The 14,785-nt window shown below is 45.4% G+C and overlaps 2 protein-coding genes across 3 annotated transcripts; one reads left to right on the plus strand and one right to left on the minus strand.

Annotated features, from left to right (window-relative positions):
* Nucleotides 1-342: 342 nt before the first annotated feature.
* On the minus strand, nt 343-9,997 carry TSPO (translocator protein). 2 transcript variants are annotated; one of them, XM_048300583.1, is made up of 4 exons: nt 9,896-9,997; nt 3,798-3,995; nt 1,956-2,094; nt 343-1,095 (listed from the first exon to the last, which is right to left on the minus strand). In XM_048300583.1, the coding sequence occupies exons 2-4, from the start codon at nt 3,980-3,982 to the stop codon at nt 919-921; spliced, it is 501 nt and encodes a 166-aa protein (XP_048156540.1). In that variant the 5' UTR covers nt 3,983-3,995; nt 9,896-9,997; the 3' UTR covers nt 343-918. The 2 variants fall into 2 exon arrangements, with proteins under 2 accessions (XP_048156540.1, XP_048156539.1); XM_048300582.1 differs by lacking the exon at nt 9,896-9,997 and adding an exon at nt 9,020-9,186.
* An 82-nt stretch (nt 9,998-10,079) lies between these two features.
* Nucleotides 10,080-13,715, plus strand: MCAT (malonyl-CoA-acyl carrier protein transacylase). Its single transcript, XM_048301322.1, has 4 exons — nt 10,080-10,661; nt 10,762-10,849; nt 11,114-11,331; nt 11,601-13,715. The coding sequence occupies exons 1-4, from the start codon at nt 10,218-10,220 to the stop codon at nt 12,024-12,026; spliced, it is 1,176 nt and encodes a 391-aa protein (XP_048157279.1). The 5' UTR covers nt 10,080-10,217; the 3' UTR covers nt 12,027-13,715.
* The last annotated feature ends 1,070 nt before the right edge of the window (nt 13,716-14,785 follow it).

Here is a 14,785-nt window from a genome sequence, read left to right on the forward strand (position 1 = left end):
GAGCATAGGCTGGAGAAATAATCTAAGGAAAATCCAGTCTGTGCAGGTGGGGCAGAAGGGAGAGCAGGATTGCACAGCCAGAAGTGATGCTCGCACTGTGCTGGCCTCCTGCTCAGGGGAACCCAAACAGCTTTGGACTGTTTATGTAAATTCGATTAAAGAGATGTTGTGACTGGGTTCTCACAGTTTCTTTACAGGTGCTCTGAATTTCCTGGTTTGTCTTGGCCATTGCAAAGGTGAGGAGAAGAGATGAAGGGGCTGTCCTTGAGGCTGTAGCATCCTGCTGCCTTCAGTGTTTTTCTGCTCAAAACAAATTAATAATGATACCAGCAAGGAACAAGGTTAGAAAGTTTACATGTAGTTTAATGCATTTAGCTGAATGTGTGTACAGCCCTTCAAAGTGGGAAGGCACAAACTGTTAAAAAGAGCTTGTCTTAAAACGTTTCCAGAGTACAATGACCAGAAGACAAATATCTGGTGGATGTAGTGGGACATATCATAGCACAAAAGCACTGTGCCTAGTGGTAAACATCAAAGATTCAGGCTACAATCACACCTGTCACTGTCAGGAACACCTTTCTGGAAACTCTGTTAGTGTGTGGCTGGATTTCTTCCTCTGAACATAAGGAAGTTTGAGTTCCTGCTTTCTTCTGGTAACAGTTAAAATGCTGCTGTTGTGTAACATACAATGCTGTAATATGGCACTTAATCACTTTGCAATGGAGACTTTCTTTTAGTTTACTATAAAACCCAGTTAGGCATACACCCCTTTGTGGCTTGCCTAATAAAGGTCTATTTGTTTTGTCACCTTGTAATTAGAAAATTAACGGTAGAAGTAGTTCAGCTAAAAATAAAATAAGGCCATAACTTTATATAAAAAATTATTGTGGGAAAAAAGTGGTTTTGGCTGAAAACTGCTTATTCAGGTTTTTTCTTGTTGCGATTGTCCTTCCAGATCCGGTAATTGAGTGCAGAAGCCAAGCTTAGCCAAGCTAAATAAGGAACCATCAAATACGCTGCTGTTTTGTTGATGTTATACCAGGAAGCAGCCGTAGCTGTTGCTGTACCAGTTGTAAGCAGGAGAGTCACCAACCCCTGAAACACAGAAGGTGGTTAGTGTTGTTTTTACTTGTTGCATTTCCTTGACTCCACAGTCTGTGTGTCACTTTCCACCTAGCTCTGGCACCTGTTCTGTCCATCTAGGAGTTAAATCCTTCTCAGAAAACCAGCCAGCAGAAAAAGATGATAGACTTCAGCTGAGTTACAAAGCACTTCAAGTCATAAAACAATGCAAGTACAGGAAAGGGCATTACAGCTGGGAGCAGAGAGGGAGAATGAAGTCTCTCTCACCCCTACCCTCTTTAGTGGGCAGTGAGACACTTCCCAGTGTGACTTGGAGCAAGCAGATTTGTCCAGTTTGTTCATGTTGCCTGAAGAGATCAGGTGTGAATGAATCTGTGATGGACTGCAGTCTTTCTTACAGCATTGCATGTGCAGCTAGAGAACCAGGCAAATATTTTAATTTTTTTATTACCAATTCTTCATTTTGAGACAAGCAGTTTCTCTTCAGAGAACTGCAGAAAATTAGTCTTTTCTAATCAGGGTGTTGATCACCTGAATAATGTTACAATAAGCTGCTTATCACTGCTGTTTGCCAGAGAGATCTAGGAATTGCAGTAAGGCATACATCTTTACGTTTTCTGGTCACACAAAGCTCTTACCAAAAGCTGGCAGAAAAGAGCTGTTTGAAATCTATCCATTTAAGGATGGTCTAGATCTGTAAGTTCTCTCAGGTGGCTGCTGGCATGCATTAAAGAGAATTCTAGAAAATTTCTGCAAGCCATATTCTGTATTCAGACCCATTTTCAGGGAGAAAAGATTATGACACAAACCTTTCACGCTAATAACTTGTTAATGTAGCAGCCTTTGGTTCAGAAACTTAGTTTTCCACTTACCCATCCCATTTTGTGAGCTCCAAAAAATATTGGAGTCCATGCCCAGTTTAATGCCAGGTTTCCTGCATACAGACCCAGAGGAACCACTGACTTTTCGTTGAAGCCCCCCAGTTCCTCCCACACCAGGTAGGAGCCATATCTGCAGAAAGCAAAGGTGAAGTGTCATTCACTACACTGCTTAAAGCTACCACACATTCTTGATCAAATGAAATAACTTCAGTGCTAGGGTCTAGATTAATTTGGAAAATCTAGATATCCAGGCACAACTTGGCAGAGTAACTGACAGCGCAGGCTTGATCAGCTGCTCTGGATAACAACATGGAGAGAGAAAAATTCCCAGTCATGCCAGAGTTCTCACTTCTAAGTGCATAGAAGCAGATAACCTACAGCATTTCAGTCTTAAAAGAGAATGCCATGTTGAAATGGAAACAAGTCTAAGAGATACAAATAGTGAAGAAACTTTGTTTTGGTACTGGGACATGGTGCTTTAAAGATTTAAAAAAAAAAATAAATCAAACCCCAGTTTTTAAGTGGATGAAATGAATGGCATTGAGTGGGATCTCAAACCACAGTTGAGTATGGGGAGCAGGAAGAACCCTTTAGTCACTTTCATTAGTTTCACAGGGACTGAACAATGCAGCTTTGCTATTTTGGCAGTTTAATTGCAGAGAATAATGAAAACAAAAGAAAGTTGGGGCAGGGTAAGCATTAGAAACTTCAGTTTCCTAAGTGATTTCTAAAGCACAGTGTGGACTTGCACTTGTTCATATATCTCACTTCAACTTCAGACCAAGACCATGATGAACAAGTCTAGGAAGCTAAGTGTCAAGAAAGGAAGGTAAGCTTATTAAATCTTGCTTTGATTTATTTGTTGCTTTCCATATATTCAAGAGATTCTGGAGGAATGAAATGTCTTGGTCATTCAAGGAATGTGTGCATGACGGATTAGAGAAGAAAAGGCTGGTACTAAGTATGATCTTTTCACTGGGCTGGATGTATAATACACAAGCAAGACCATCCAGGTCCAGATAAACTGATTCTGCTGTTACCAAAATAACTGATAAGCTGTCACAGTTTGGACTTTTTAAAGGTATTTAACCTGCTACCCAAATTTGTGATGAGGAATCCAGACACAGGGTTACAGATTGTGCAATCAACTTGAAGGAAGCTGGAAAAGCCACCCAGCTCTTTTCTCCTTGATAAAAGGCATGTTTGTATTCACAAGCCAGTAATGATCTCATTCAAATGCTAACTCTTGAAATACACAAGTATTCCACTTAAATAAGCTAAAAAGTGCAGTCTGTATGAGGAGAAAGGAAAGAGAATACTGGTGGAGAGGGACAGGACATGAGGCTATAAAAATTACAAAGCTTTTCTGGAAAGAAAATGAAACCAAAATGAGAGAATGTGGGCGTGCCAATCTAGCATTCAGTTTCATCCACTGCATTATTGAGCTCTGTTACAACAGTTCTTTCCTAATTTCCCCTCCCCCCCCCCTTTTTAAATTTTCCTAAAACTACTGTAGGACATACTTAGAAGAAATCCCAATGCTGCCTTGCTCCACTATTTCCAGCTTGGCAGGTCTTCCCCTCAGAATGAATGAGGAAAGCAAATTAATGGCTTTTCAAGCTCCTGCTTTTGATGTGCATACCGCATACAAAATGTCCTATCAAACCCACACACAACTCCCAAAACATGTTTTTACCTGATAAACAGGCAGCTTGACACAGTTTCTTACAAACATACAGCCACAGGAGTACAGTCATAGTTCTCTAGTCTAGCATTATACAAAAAGCAACTTTGAGATCAGATAAGTGCCTTAATACAATGTGAAAAACATACCCCATAGTTGTATAGAGAGTTCCCCAAACAGGAGCAAACACCCAGTTAGGTGGACACCAGGATGGCTTCTGTAGAGTTTCATACCATGTTGGGATTTCTCTTTTGGTTATACTGCTTCCTAAAAGTCCTCCTGCATGGGGCAGGAGTGTAAAACCTACTGCTGGGGCCCAGGCTGGTACTTCCATTGAGACAGTGAACCTGAAACAAAACCAAACACTGATTGGCAGAGACATTTTAAAAAGCAACTGCAAAAGTTGCCATTTTTAACAGATTTTAAAAATATGCATGTCAGATCTGATCCACAGCCTCGTCTTGTCACTGAGAGACACTGCAGCTGAAATTAAAGGATCTTGTACCAATACGCCTGTAAAGGACTCTGTCCCTGGGGAATGGGGAAGCCAATGGGAAGTGGGGCCTTTAACTTCCCTCTCAGCTGAGTGCACTAAGAATACTGAATTTTACCTACAGAAATATCCTCACCCATAAGTATGCCAGAGGAATAAAGCAGTTTGATAGTATATCAACTGCACTTGGAAAATAAATAAATGCAGTAAGAAGTGTGTATTTCTGTATTCACCAAAAGGCCCTCAATGAAATGGCAGAGCCAAGGAAGAAAAGAGCATGTGCTTTCCTGTGCTCAGGCAAAATAATGGGATGTGTTGTCTGCAGGATGCTCAGTGGGAGTCAGAGGGATGAGAATCAGCAGCAGGCACTTGAGAAGCCGACATAGAAAACAAACACCAGGGAGGACAATGGGAAGTAAGTACTTAAACGATGTTTTGCTCAACAGGGAAGGCGATCTGGATACATGGGGAGGACACCTTTGGCTCCTTCATGAAGCATTCAATCACTTGCAGCAATTGTATCTGCCAAGCCCATTAAATTTGCCTACACAAGTAGGGCTAAGTAATGCCTTGCTGCTAGGCCATGCTGCTTTAGTTAGGGTACAGGCAGCAGGCAAACCAGCAAGCAAGGAAGGAGGAAAAAGCTTCATTGCAGATTTTCTGGCCAAAAGCCAAATGCTACAGAAGAGCTGTGCTTAGTTTACTAAAATGTAAACATTAGAGCTACAATAAAAAAAAGGGCAGAACTGAAAGATGTTTTTTTCAAATATACAGTAAGCAAATACACCCAATTCCTGTTCATCTGTTACGCAGGAGAGAGATTATGTTAAGAATGATTGCAGCAGTGGGGAAAGAGCAACTACAGAAGGCCCAGTGGAGAAAAGAAAGTTTTAGATCAATGAGCATTTCAGAGGCTTGTCAGAGAAAAGTGCCATATTGATATTGTCTTACCTGTTGTCTTTCCCTGGATTTCAAAGCTTCTATTGCTATAATCATGACTGCTGGGATGAGGAGGCAGGGAGTGGGGAAGAGGAAATCCTACTTGTGACAGATGTGCTTAAACCGATAGGAAATGGCACAGATGACGTTTCATTGTCACAGCTCTGACCCAGTGAATTTCTGTTTGGAGATCAGGGTGAGCTCGGGCAGCAAGGGAGCTCTTACATTATGGTTTTTGTCCCTGCACTCAGGGCTCTGCCCATTCAGCCACACAGGTTTAATGTGAGATTTCAGTAACTGGGACCACAATGCCGTTTGCATGGGATTGAGAGAAATAGTGGTGATAGAAGCAGAGCAGAGTTTTGAAGGCAAACTGAGCATGGATGGACTGGTAAGGCACTCAGGATGAGAAAGGTTGATAGGGGTAAACAAGAAAGGGCAGGCAGGCCTGGGCTTTGGGCTTGGGGGGAAGTCAGCAATGAATAGAAATACACACAAAAAAGGCAGCAGACAGCCATCAAAGAGACACAAGTCAAGGTCAAAAACAGAACAAGACTGAATGGGTGAAAAAAAGCTAATCAGGGAAGAATTCAGAACTGAGGCTGGGGAGGAGAAAAGAAAGAACAATGTGGTACTCTGCTGTGATAGGATCAGTTAGGTCTTGGGTGGAGGATGGACAAGGGAGGGAGGAAAACATCTGCTGGGCTCATTGCTGCCATACTTCCTACCTAGGGGATTCTACTCACAAGGAAGCATCTTAAATGGAGCAGAAGAGTACCCCTGTTCTCCTGCACTTAGATCTGTGCTGTTATTTCCCAGGAAGAAGGCTGTCAGCTGCTGTGTGCACTACTTGTCATCCCCACTGACAGCATGAAAGGCTCTGCTTTTACTGGGATGTGAAGCAATTGCCATGTGCAGGAGCAACAAGGTGTGATGGGAACAAGAGCTCCGAGTACAATGATTCTCTTTGGCTGCCTTCAGATGAGTAATTCCCAAAGGTTAAGTTAGAAATTTAAAGTTAATAAGATCTCACTAATTTTTAACCCTTTTGCTTTGCCTACAGAGAGGCCAGGATTAGCTCTCCACATGTGCTGTTATATGTGCAACTCCAGCATGGCTGCCAAATAGTATTTTTCAAAAGTGGTAAGCAAGAACCCAAAGGGCTTAATCCTTTATTTGGATGTTAACAATATAAGGGTAGTTTCATTGCAGCAGTCAGCAGCTGGACTTTGTCAAGGGTTCTGTCAGCTTCCTCCCAGGGAAGAAAGTCTGAAAGTGTTCTCTAAGCTGAAAGTGCTAAATACTATAAAATTGAAACAATACTGCTCTGCTGCAGTCATTAGTGAATAAATGATGTACCCATGTATGTTGGAGGAAGAATACTGAAATAATTCTTCAGAGAAAGAAAACCAGGCAGGCAAATAGAAACAGGGAAGGCACAAAGCAAAGAAATGAGAGAAGTGAAGCCACTCAGGCACAGCAAAGGGGAGGAAATGGAAATGACGAGATTGAACATACTGGCTGGAATTGAATGTTGGTGTCCCAGTCTTCTAACTACTGTTACTACTAATTAATTATGTGCTGTGTTTTCCAATAGCATCTCTCAGGATTTCCCAAGCATGGCAAAACACTCTGTCTTGCAAGGAGAAAGAGGAACGAAACCATGCAGCAAGATGTGCTGGCAGCAAGACTACAGCTGTCCATCAGCAGTGGGAGTTCCTGTGTTTCCATTCCCAAGAAATTAAATACTAGTATCAATTTTCCATTAAAAGCATAGGTAACTCAGAAAACAGCATTAGCTGATTATGGAAGAAGCCACGTGTGTCTGTCTCTGGTTACCTGATGTAGGTGTTTAGCAAGAGAATGAGTAAAAGGCAAGGATGCACTGGAGAGTCTGTGCAGTGGCCAGTGCTGCAGTCTTTGCTTACCTGTGCACTACAAGAGCTGTGCAATGTTTACAGAACACCTTGTACATTTTCTAAAAGTAATGTAACCACAGAGGTTCATCAGCCCTGCCTTCCTTTCAGTGTGTAGCTGATGATCTGAAATGAATTGGTGAGAACTTACCACAGGCTTGCTAACACAGCCCCACTGGCTGCAGCAGTATTACTCAACCTAGAAATAATAACTACTTTCCCAATCACATCCCAGCTCCAGGGCGAGTTGCACAATGTCTTGCACCCTCATTTTCATACTGAAGAATGCTGGATGTGTGTGGATGATATTTGCAGCGTACCCAGCAGATATCTGCCTCTAAGGACCACCAAGGCTGGAAATATTTTCTTCTCACACACACTTAACTTGTTTACTTCTTTTCCACTTCTTATTTCTGCCCTGCAACATATTCTTCATCGTGCTGCCCCTTTTCTGCTTAGCCCTAATGTGACTTCAGGCAGTTTCAGCAGTGCAGTGAGGGCTGCACTAGGCCACTTTGCTTTGACATATATGTTAGAATAATTTTTCTAGGTATTCAAAACTTACCCAAAGTTGGTTCCAGCTACATAAAGTAAAAGGAGAAAAAAAGGGGGAAAAAACCTCAATAGTTAAACTTGCTGCCTAATGGGCTTCTCTCTGTTGTTTTTCTATGGTGGCATAACATGAAGAAAAAACAAACAGAAACATTCTGTGTCCTCTTTCTGGAACAACCACTGTGCACCCAAAGAAAGGGATGGGATGCTCTGTAGGTGGGATTAGATATATCATGACAGAGCAGCTGGGTTGCTTCAGCCTGATGAAAAATAAACTAAAACACTTCTTTGCCTTGAGAAGGTCTCTGAAAGACAGATGCCTTTCCCTCCTTGGAGCACTCTGTCAGCAGGAAGGAGAAGGAAGGTAGGAGAATTGCTTTCATCCCATTTTTTTATACCCCTGTGCTGATAAAACTTCTGACTAGTTCAATTCTTGTGCAGCTTGGGGCTGGCTATCCAATCACATGGGGCTTAAAAATCGCATTAAAAACACAAAGGAAAATCTCCCAGCAGGGCTAAATCACCCTCAAAGCCCTGGTGTTCCCAGTGCCCACTGTTTGGAGATGGACTGACAAAGCTGGGACCATACCATGGACCCCAAGACACATACTCTCCCTCTCATCCTCTACCATACATTTTTTTGAGGGCAGATAAGGCTCTGCCCAGGTCCGAGGGGCAGCATGCAAATTTTGCCCAGGAAAAAGGCTTCTTCCCAAGACAGCTGTCTGAAAAATTAAAGATAACATAATTTATATTGATAAACTATTTATGTATGTTGTGGTTTTAATTCCTGGGAAGCTGCAACACTAAAATCAAATTTATGTCACAGTCTCTGACAAAGAATACGGCTACCACAAAAAAAAAGGCAGGCTTATCTTTGCTATCTAATCTCAAGTAATAGAGACACTTCAAACAATAAATGTTATAGAATATAAATAAATAATAAGTGTATAACATATGTTTATAATATATGTTTAGAATTAAAAATAAAACTATGGTATTTATTGAAGACTTTAATGCAAGGTGTACAGATGGAAACAAAAAATCTCACTGCCCAGGTTACACTTCTTTAGAAGTGGCAGAGCACAAGTTGTGCAAATAAATCTGATTTATTCACATGCAGGGAACTGAAATGCATACTGGAGCAAGATCTTTGCTAGGATAATTTGCCATTTACTGCTCAGTCTCTTCTCGTTGACACTTATGTTACAGGTAGAGGCAGCCACGGGCTGTCATATATCTCCTATGTTACTGCCCATATATTTCAGCTAATTTGAGAAGGTCACTGGCTTTTCCAGGTATTTTACCTGGAGGCTGACAAAAATGGAAGAAATCATCTTACAAAATAACACAGAGAATAGAAAACTGAGGAAAACCTGCTCACCGTGATCCTTTCGAATTGGCCCAAATAAAAAGTCAACGTAATTTCTTGCTGTTGTGACACATTTTCCTTCTCCCGAGTTGTACTTACACGGTGTCTTTTACTGAGCTGCTCCGACTCAATGCTTGATACTGTTTCATAACCTTACTTCGTGCAAACTCGTTACACAATTGCAACTCCGGCACGGCAACTTTCACTTCGTAAAAAATAATCTGACCGTTGAACGCTCAAATTAGATCACAGTGCATTTTGGGCTGCTTTATCAGCATCACTCGAAAACTCAGAGTTAAAACCAAAGCCCTTTCTTTCACCCTGAATGAAAAAATGTTCCTCAGCGACACTGAAGGAAGATACCTTTAGTAAAACAGCAGCGTGAAAACTTCTCCCGAGTGGGGAGAGCGAATGTGCCCCGTGTGCGCGGCAGAGCCGCCGGTCCCCGTGAGAGCAGAGGAAGGGTTCTGCCTTTCTGCTGTGCGCGCACAGCTGTGAACCACTGAAAAACTCGTGTGCCGGACGAAAATTAAGAATAAACTGCCTAGCTTGGTTCCTTTTTTTTTTTTTTTTTAAAAGCACTTTCCATGCTAAACGCCTGCACGGAAGAGTCGTGAGTGTTTGCCCAAGTCCTCTCCGCCCGTGAGCCGCCCCGCCCGCCTCCATCCAGCGCCGCAGGTCCCGTCCCGCCCGGGGGATCCGGCTGGCCAGCACGGGCCTGTCGCCGGCAGCAGGGAGCGGGATCGCCCCCCTCAACGCGCTCCGCCAACCCGCGGGGGAGCCGAGGGCGCCCGGGGCGCGGCGGGGTCCCGGCGGCGGCAGCGCTGCGGAAGGGCCGGGACCCGCGCAGGGGCTGGGGCGGGGTCAGGCGGCCCCTCCGGCGAGGCAGCCGGGCCCCGCTGCGGGGCTGCGCCGCCCCTCGGGCTCCCCTTCCCGTCCCAGCCCGAGCCGTGCCGCGGGCAGCGCCAGCGTTACCTCCTTCTCCTCCTCTCCCGCGCTGCTGCTGCCGCCGGTAGCGCCTGCTCTGCCGGGGGAGCGAAGCGCCGCCCCCGGGACCGCGCGGGCTCCCCCGCCCCGGGGCGGGCTCTCGGCACTGGGCGGGTGCGGGCGCCTGGCGCGGGCCGGGCCTAGGGCGGCGCGCGGGGCTGAGGGCGGCGAGCGCCGGGGCGGCCCGAGCGGCCTCTCTCGTTCCCTCCCTCCCTCCCTTCCCGTCCCCTCTGCCGGCGCCCGGCCCGGCAGCGGCTGCCGGCGGGGGCCGCCCCGTTCCCGTGGCAACGCCCGTTCCCGGGCGGCGGCCATGGGCGGCTGGGCCGCGGCGCCATGGCGGCTTGGTGGCTGCAGCGGGCGCGGCGGCCTCCGCGGCGCTGCGCGGCGGTGGGGCAGCTCCCGCCCCGGCGCTGGGGACCGGGCGGCGACCCTGAGCGACCTCCTGCAGACTTCGGTGGAGGCCGAGGAGCCGGACGCGGCGGCGGCGAGGCGGGAGCGGCGATGCCCCCGGGAGGGCACGGTGCTGCTCTTCCCCGGGCAGGGCAGCCAGTTCGTGGGGATGTGCCGCGGGCTGCAGCGGTACCCCGGCGTGCGGGACATGTACCGCCTGGCCGAGAAGGTGCTGGGCTACGACCTGCTCTCCCTCTGCCTGGAGGGGCCGCGGGACGCGCTGGACCGCACCCAGCACTGCCAGCCCGCCGTGTTCGTCGCCTCCCTGGCCGCCGTGGAGAAGCTCAACCACCTGCAGCCTGAAGTGAGGGGCCGCGGCGGGGCCGGGTGGGGGTCGGGGCGGCGGCGCCTCGGGCCTGCCCCGCGGTGCGGCTGAGGCGCCGCTCGGCTCTGTGTCCCCGCAGGTGGTGGAGCGCTGCGTGGCGGCCGCCGGCTACAGCGTGGGGGAGTTCGCGGCGCTGGTCTTCGCTGGAGCCCTGGGCTTTGCCGAAGGTGCCTGGGGGACGTGCGGAGCTCGCTGCTAGGATCTCCCAGCCCGGGCCCATGCTGTTTCCAAAGCATTGCCTGTTATCACTGTGTCCTTCCCGCTTTAATTTTTAATTAGAAGACAAAATTTACTTTTTACTTCCACTGTTCGCTTTAACGTGTAATACGGCATTAAAAGCATTGACGTTTCACGAGAGTGAACAAACTGCCCTTTCTTGCGCGCAGGTGCCCGCGCTCACATTCACGCAGCATCTCTGTTTCTCTCCGTAGCGCTGTACGCGGTGAAAGTGCGCGCCGAAGCCATGCAAAAGGCGTCAGAAGCTGTCCCCAGTGGAATGCTCTCGGTTGTCGGTCGGCGAGAGGCAAATTACAAATTTGCCTGCCTGGAAGCCCGTAAATACTGTGAATCGCTGGGTATAGAGAACCCCGTGTGCACAGTTTCAAACTATTTGTTTCCAGACAGCAGAGTCATTGCAGGACACTTACAGGTATTGCTTCAGAATAACTATTCCTTCAGTTGAACTGAGCATTTCACTTTTTAAAAACTTTTACTTTGCACTCTGTGTGGGTGTTACGTACGGCCTTAGTTTGTCCAAACAAAAGTATTTGCTCTGTGGGGCTTTTTTTCCCAGCATGTGTTCAGTTGCTGGGTAGGGAAAGGAATCCCTTTATCACAGTAAGTCCGATGAGGTGATTCTGGTGGGGTGACTGAGAAAACCTTTGCTGTGCAAGACTCACTTCTCTCTCTCTTTTATAGGCTTTGGAGTTTTTGCAGGAGAATGCCCGAAAATATTATTTTAAACGTGCAAAAATGCTTCCAGTCAGTGGGGCTTTTCATACCAGACTTATGGAACCAGCAGTAGAGCCACTGGCTGAAGTCCTAAAATCGATTGAAATTCAGAAACCACTGCTCTGTGTGTATTCCAATGTTGATGGCAAAAAGTACATGCACTCAAAGCACATTCAGAAGCTGTTAGTGAAGCAGGTGGTGTCACCTGTTCTGTGGGAGCAGACCATGCACTCAGTGTACGAAAGAAAGCAAGGAACAGAATTTCCTTACACGTATGAAGTGGGGCCCGGGAATCAACTAGGAGCCATTCTCAAACAATGTAATTTAAAGGCCTGGAAACAATATAAACACGTAGATGCTCTTGAAGACAAGGAAGAAGCGGAGATTAAATAACTTTTTGAGGAAAAGCCACACAACTTGTTTTTTTCTGATCTAAAGCTTTGTGCTCCCGAAAGAGGAAGTCTTAAACATTCATGGCTTCTCCTGATGTAAAGAGCACTATGTGCATAATTGCAATGAACATTTTCCTTTGAGTTCCTCAGGTGTGGAAAGGGGAGAACTAAGTTTGGCTCTTCCATCTGTGTTGGGACTGCAAAGCTGCCAACAAACAGGCCAAGTAGCATTGTTTGGCCTCAATCCTGCAAGCAACTTTCCCTCTTGGGGTTTGTTTGGTTTTGTTGGTTGATTGTTTTTCGGGGGAGTTTTTTGGGTGTGGATTCAGGTTCCAGTTGGTAGCCTTGGCTATCCGGTGCAGGGATCTTCTGCAGGAATGGTGGGGTTGTTGGCTCCAAGTTGTGGAGGGCTCTGCTCTGGGCTTGAGGGTGCATTTAGAGGAGCCCTTTGTTGGGACAGCTTTCAGCCTGTTGATGTTCCCATTTTCTAACTCAACTGACTTGTGGGGTGTTCATCTATGTAAAGTTCTCTTATTTTGTGTCCACGTTGCCAGGTAGCAGCTGAGTGAGGCAGATGATGTTACTAGAAAAATTATTTTCTTAAGGTTGAACTATAAATAAACTATGAAGCTTTTCTTGCTATTTTTCATGCTTTGGGGGTGCATCATTATTGGCTGTGTCCACGTGTGGATGGAAGTAACCTTCCCTCCAGTTGTCCAATGCCACATTGGTTGTGCTAAATTACACAAGAAATGTTCACTGGAGAAAAAAGCTTAACAAAAATATTATGTACGTTTCCTGGAAGCAGGAAATGATGAGCTGGAGAGCAGCAGGTTGTCCCAAACCCTCCGGGTAAGAACTTCCCATTTCTCAGTTTATATTTTTTATTTTGGTATTTTAATGCTGTATTTAACAGATATATAGAAAAAAATGTAGGATATATTAGTTAAATGACTGACAGCACCTTCAATAATGTATTATGAAATGCAGGAGAACTTCCAGTTACGGTACCAATCATTCTGTAATTTCACATTTATGAAAGGGAGAGTGAATTAAAAACACTGGCCTTGATTATCATTGCTAAGTGGACTGTATTATTAAACAGTTCTTTTGTGGACTGCAGCTGGCAGCTGTGCCTCCCCTTACAGTACAAATTCCACTTTTAGCATGTGTAAACATTAACAATTAGTAAAATACTGAAGAGTTTGTCAGCTTCACCATTGGACTGCCACAGGCTGATGATTAAGGGTTGGAATAACTGTAAAGAAAATTATTTCAGTGAAGGTTCCTATGTTACAGGAAAGGTGTTAATTATTCAGAAAAGCACACCAAAGTCAGTTAGAATTATTGGTTAGAATATTGCACCTAGATCCCATTCACATCATTAAACACTGGACTGTGCTGTGTTAGAAGTCTCTGCCTACATCTTGTAAGACCAAATGCAACGTTGGTGACTTTCAAACCAGCTGTTATGATAGTAGAAACTGAGTGTGGTATGTTGGTGGCACTAATTTTAGTGCTTTAAAATTTCTGGACTTTCTTTTTAATTATTTAACCTTTCTAAGGAAATGTTGGAGACATGTTTTCTATTTGTAGTGTTCTTGCTATAATTTTTTTCCTTTTTTCTCCCCCCCTTATTTCACTTGGTTGTACACTTTGCTTGGAATTAAAGCTTTTTGGGAAAATCGTGCTAGAAATCTCTTGTTTGCAAACCATTAGATTACCTTTGCACTTTTGTCAGCTGCACAATGCTGAAGGGCAATCTGTATCCTAAGAGCATTCCAATCTTGTGGGTCTTGTTTAATTAGTGGGAAGAAGGACCCGTCACCACTGTCAGGTGTTTGCTTTTCTTCTGTGCAGTGGTTGAGCTGAGGCTGCTCCCAGTGACCTTCATGTCTCCAAAACCAGAAGCCAGAGGGTATCACGCTCTTGTGCTGATGTTGCAATTTCTAGGAGCAGAAGTGTGATGGAGGTCTTTGTACCTCTGCATAGAAAGTGTTCAGGGCTTGATTTTGTGTGGTGCCCAGCAGCACAACCTCACCTCGTGTGCATTGTAACATTGCCTGTGGCTGGGCAGAGGGTGCCCAGGTAATTAGGAATCCTGGATCTCAGAGCATTTCTTTAATGTGTTTGCTCATCTATCCCCTCTGCTTCTGGAAACTGAATGTTTGAGATGAGAGAAGCCAGCGTGGCTCCTTCACCTACGAACAAGCAGAAACCGGATGTGGAAGAAAATCAAGTGCCGTAAATGCTGTCACATATGAGGAAGTGTGCAGTGAAAAAAAACAGAATTAACTTTGGGTCTCCTGAGTCATACTTTGGGGCTGTGACTAAAGGATTAACTAACTGTGCTCCACAGGTGAAAGAGGAGCCTGGCACTGACTGCTGCCTGGTACTCCAGTTAGTGCTGATTGGTATGGCTTTGGATGCTGTTTGCTTTGTGTTTCACTTGTTTCTTTGCTGGGATTGAATTTTATATTCCTTGAGACTGTTTTGCTCCATACATGCTGGATGATGAAATTCCCCCCTCTTGTGATTCAAAGCCTTACACTATGGATTACAAGAGTGGGGAAAAGCAGAGTCACCCCACACAGCTCTTGGATGAAATAGGTAAAGAGTCTCCTGTTCATCATTGCTCCCCTGTGCATAAAGGTTATTTATCTAGAAATAACTACTTGGTAGTGTTAAACTGATTCAACTGGAAAGAGTCAATTTTTGCATAGCTGGTACTTTCATTACACATGCATAGTTTGTTTATTA

The sequence above is a fragment of the Corvus hawaiiensis genome, chromosome 4 (genome assembly GCF_020740725.1).
Source record: "Corvus hawaiiensis isolate bCorHaw1 chromosome 4, bCorHaw1.pri.cur, whole genome shotgun sequence".
In the NCBI taxonomy this organism is placed as follows: Eukaryota; Metazoa; Chordata; class Aves; order Passeriformes; family Corvidae; genus Corvus; species Corvus hawaiiensis.